This window comes from Mandrillus leucophaeus, unplaced genomic scaffold, assembly GCF_000951045.1.
Source record: "Mandrillus leucophaeus isolate KB7577 unplaced genomic scaffold, Mleu.le_1.0 Scaffold820, whole genome shotgun sequence".
In the NCBI taxonomy this organism is placed as follows: domain Eukaryota; kingdom Metazoa; phylum Chordata; class Mammalia; order Primates; family Cercopithecidae; genus Mandrillus; species Mandrillus leucophaeus.
The window spans coordinates 561,476-566,217 of record NW_012108920.1 but is presented as its reverse complement, the minus strand read 5'-3'; the positions used below and the strand labels follow the sequence as shown (position 1 = coordinate 566,217).

The following is a 4,742-nucleotide window of genomic DNA, read 5'->3' as shown; positions in this document are numbered from 1 at the left end:
TACTCAGAAGGCTGAGGCGAAAGAATCACTTGAACCCAGGAGGTGGAGATTGCAGTAAGCTGAGATCGCGCCACACACTCCAGCCTGGGCGACAGAGGAAGACTCCTCCAAAAAACACAAAAAAGGCGGGGCATGATGGCTCATGCCTGTAATCCCAGCACTTTGGGAGGCCAAGGCAGACAGATCACTTGAGGCCAGGAGTTTGAGACCAGCCTGAACAACATGGCGAAACCCTGTTTCTACTAAAAATACAAAAAAAGAAAAAATTAGCTGGGCGTGGTGGCGAACGCACGTAGTATCAGCTACTCAGGAGACTGAGGCACAAGAATCCCCTGAACCTGGGAGATGGAGGTTGCAGTGAGCTGAGACTGCACCATTGCACTCCAGCCTGGGCGACAGAGTGAGACTCTGTCTCAAAAAAAATCGTTAACATACTTTTCCACTTAAGGTATTAGTCACTCTTGTGCTGTGTAAGTGGTATCCACAGGTTTTGGGAATTAGGATGTGGGTGGAGCTCTCTGGGGAGGGGGGCAACATTCAATCCTTTACATAGGGTGACCCCAACCTGTGCCCCGACCCCTCTCCAGGGTTCAACTTCTCAGCAGAGTCTGTGGCCAGGCCTGAGGGGAGGGTGAACATGTACCACCACCTTGTGGAGACGCTCAAGTTTGCCAGGGGGCAGAGGTGGAGGCTGGGGGACCCTCGCAGCCACCCGAAGCTCCAGGTGAGGTTGCTGAGGTTGCTGGGCTGGCGGGCTGTCCTCCTCCCTGGCTCAGGACTTAGCATGAAGGGAGGGCAGGCCCGGCAGGGGGAGGTTGGAGAGAGATGTATGTGGTTCTAGGCCAGGGCAGGACTGAAAGGGATCCCGGGGTGGCAGGTACGGGGGTCAGATGCAGGAGTGGCACCATATCTCAAAGGACCTGGAGGGTGGGCAGAGTCTAGACTTAGCCTGCGCTTGAGGGAGGCCTGGCCACAAGGTAGAGGACAGGCTGCAGGTGGCTCCCATGGGGGCTGAGCTTGTCCTGCCCTTGGTTCTATGGATCCCACTTGGCCCCTCACTGATCCTGCCACTTGCCCACCCACCCCAGAATGCCTCCCGGGACCTGCTGGGGGAGACCCTGGCCCAGCTCATCCGCCAACAGATCGATGGCCGGGGGGACCACCAGCTCAGCCACTACAGCTTGGCCGAGGCCTGGGGCCACGGGACAGGCACATCCCATGTGTCTGTGCTGGGGGAGGATGGCAGTGCCGTGGCTGCCACCAGCACCATCAACACACCGTGCGTGGGGCCTGGGGGAAGGCTGGTGGTCTCACTCCTCCTCTCCTAGACCTGCATTCCCCCAGCCCCATGTCCCCTCACTTGTCCCCATGGGGCAGGACCTTGCTTTTGCCCTTTGTCTCCTCCTCTGTTTCAAAAGAGGCCCCCACCCCTGACATCTCTGGCTGGAAAGGCTGCTGCTGGGGTGGCCCCGAGCTAAGACTTACCTGGGAATGGGCGGCCTCACTCAGAAGGGTGCCCTGATATGGGGGCACAGGTGGGTCTTTGGGGACCCCTCCTGGGTGATGCCAGGGAGAGAATAGTGGCTCCAGCATGCTTCGGGGCAGCTGTAAAGTGAGGGGGTCCTGCAAGGTGGGCAGGGCAGGCGGTGTCTGGTGGGAGCCCAGGCTCTGCCTCCACGGCTGCAGCTTTGGAGCGATGGTGTATTCACCACGGACAGGCATCATCCTCAACAACGAGCTCCTGGACTTATGCGAGCGATGCCCCCGGGGTTCCGGCACCACCCCCTCACCTGGTGAGAACAAGGCTTCCCACCCGGGGTCCACAAGGGCCCCCCACCAGGGGAGAGGAGAGAGGGGGCTGGGCTGGGGCTGCATGCTGACCCCTGGATGGGTCACTGCACTCGCTAAGCCGCTGTTTGCTCAGCAGTGAATGGAGACAGGGTGGGTGGAGCTCCCGGAGGGTGCTGGCCCCCAGTTCCAGGCGAGCGGTCCCCGTCCTCCATGGTGCCCTCCATCCTGATCAGCAAAGCCCAGGGGTCGAAGCTAGTGATTGGCGGGGCTGGCGGGGAGCTCATCATCTCTGCCGTGGCCCAGGTGAGTCTGGGGGGGCTCTGGGCTCCAGTGTCTCCTCTCTGGGCAGCATACTGTCTGACTCTCCCTGGAGTGGGGATGTGAGGGCTGATGTAGGGTAGCGGGTACCCCCTTTCTCCCTGCATCCCTCATCTCTCCCCCAGGCCATCATGAACAAGCTGTGGCTTGGCTTTGACCTGAGAGCGGCCATTGCAGCCCCCATCCTGCATGTCAACAGTAAGGGCCGTGTGGAGTACGAGCCCAGCTTCAGCCAGGTGAGGCTGAGGTCCAAGCTGGATGCCTAGGGCAGAGCCCACTCCCCAAGTCCGTGCTGCTCAAAGCCACCTGAGAGGAACTCAGTCACTGAGATTCTTAGGCCAGGTACACTTCAGCTTTGGGGACCATAGGAGTTGGGGACCTCGATGGGTGAGGCTGTCAGTGACCTCCAGGCCAGTTCCGTGGCCTCCAAGACAGAGAGTAGGGTGTTGTCTACACTGCTCCCAGGCTGAGGATCTCAGCAACTTGGTCTCTCTGGTCTGTCATTGATGCCATTTTTCAGAAGTGAGTTTTCCTAGCTGGGGCCTCTCAGACTCTCCCTCATGGTGACTATTTCTTTGTGTGATTTGTAACTTATATTTGTGACTTTATTTGTAACTTATATTTGTGACTTTATTTGTAAAAGAGGTTGTTTTTCCTGTGGCAGTCTATAAAGTGATTTTCTTCTGGGGCATTGGTGGTAATTTTTACTACAGGTGTGTGCCACCACACCTGGATAGTTTTTATTTTTTTGTTTTTCGTAGAGACAGGGTCTCTCGCCATGTTGCCTAGGCTGGTCTTGAACTCCTGAGCTCAAGCAATCTTCCCACCTTGGCCTCCCAAAATGCTGGAATTATAGGCGTGAGCCACCATGTCTGGCCTACAAACATTTTTTTGATTCCCCAGGAAAGCCCAGGGTGCAGCTCCAGGGGCTGAATTCTCCTGGTTGACTCCTCCTCCATCCATAGACAGAGACTTGGCTTCCTTGGAGAATCTTTGGGTTGATGGATGCCCTTTGTTATGACCTATTTAAAAGATTGATAGGGCCGGGCACTGTGGTCATGGCTGTAATCCCAGCACTTTGGGAGGCAGAGGCAGGTGCATAACCTGAGGTGAGGACTTCCAGGCCAGCCTGGCCAACATGGTGAAACCCCGTCTCTAGTAAAAATACAAAAATTAGCCAGGCATGGTGGCGCACACCTGTAATCCCAGCTACTCAGGAGGCTGAGGCAGGAGAATCGCTTGAACCTGGGAGGCGGAGGTTGCAGTGAGCCGAGATCGTGCCATTGCACGATTTTTGTTGCCTGGGCAACAAAAGCAAAATTCTGTCTCAAAAAAAAAAAAAAAAAAAGATTGATATCTTTTCAAGGCTCCAAACTTGGTTCCTGAGGTCAGTTCAGTTCAGCTAACTGAGGTTCAAGGTCCTCAAAGCTGCCTCTCCTGTTTTGAGATTTCTTTGGTCTCAAGTCCACCTTCCAAGCCCTTAGAACCTGAGAACCATGGACTGGGACCTTAGTGTAGGAACAGAGTGTAGTCCCCAACAGTCTTAGTCTTCACATGTTGAGACTAAGGACCTCAGCCTGTTAGGCTCAAATTCTTGGAGTTTGCAGGCCTCCCTCCCCATGTAGGGTCCTTCGCATGACAGGAAGACCCTCTCAGGGCTCTCAGGTTCCAGGGATCTTAGATATGGAGGATTTCAAGATCCGGGGCACATGCTTTGGAGCCCTCCTCCCTTTACTCTTTTTTTATTTTTATTTTTATTTTTTTTAGGCAGTCTCACTCTGTCACTCAGGCTGGAGTGCAGTGGCACAATCTTGCCTCACCACAACCTCCGCTTCCCAGGTTCAAGCAATTCTCCTGCCTCAGCCTCTGAGTAGCTGGGACTACAGGCGTGCAAACCAAGCCTGGCTAATTTTTGTATTTTTAGTAAAGACGGGGTTTCCTCATGTTGGCCAGGCTGGTCTCGAACTCCCAACCTCAAGTGAGCTGCCCACCTTGGGCCTCCCAAAATGCTGGGCTTACAGGCATGAGCCACTGTGCCTGGCCCTCCCTTGACTCTTGACTGAAGGACCTTTGTCCTCGTGAACATCAATTCTCAGGACCTTTCACTCTGAGGACCTGAAATGCTGAGAATTTGGGAGATGACAGTCTGGGGACTGGGATTAATGGAATCCAGTGGCCCACGAACTTAAGGTTCTCAGTTCCCTTGGGGAGTTGGAATGTCAGCTATTCAGGTCTAGGGCTTTCCATGGAGTAAATCCTAAACTCTGGGTTGGAGACTTCGAGCCTCCAAGGACCTTCACAGCTCAGGCCCAGGGACTAGGGTGAGGAGAGTCTTTGATCCTCAGAGTCTTGGAGTTTGGCCAGTGGACTCTGAGGAATGGAGTCTCTGAGCACTGTAAGTCCAGCTTTGGCTTCAGCAGTGAGGATCTTGGCCTTCAAGTCTAAGGACAGTGGGCAATTCTACGAATTGTCAGGCACGGGGAACTTATAGCCAAATGTGCAGGGCTCCAAAGACCTCATTTGCCCTGTCAGCAGCTCAGGCCATGTGGCATCACCTGAAGCACCTAGATGTCTCCGGAATCTCAGGCCCTGCGGGGTAAGGTCCCCGGGCCATTAGTCTTTTTTTTTTTTTT

The 4,742-nt window shown here is 54.9% G+C and overlaps 1 protein-coding gene across 1 annotated transcript in view; it reads left to right on the top strand.

Annotated features, from left to right (window-relative positions):
* The window catches only part of GGT5 (gamma-glutamyltransferase 5), a 41,464-nt gene that overhangs the window by 33,088 nt on the left and 3,634 nt on the right, over positions 1 to 4,742 (top strand). The window contains 5 exon segments of the mRNA XM_011967996.1: positions 588 to 724; positions 1,089 to 1,279; positions 1,687 to 1,793; positions 1,928 to 2,094; positions 2,235 to 2,345. Of these exon segments, the coding sequence (XP_011823386.1) occupies positions 588 to 724; positions 1,089 to 1,279; positions 1,687 to 1,793; positions 1,928 to 2,094; positions 2,235 to 2,345 (713 nt within the window).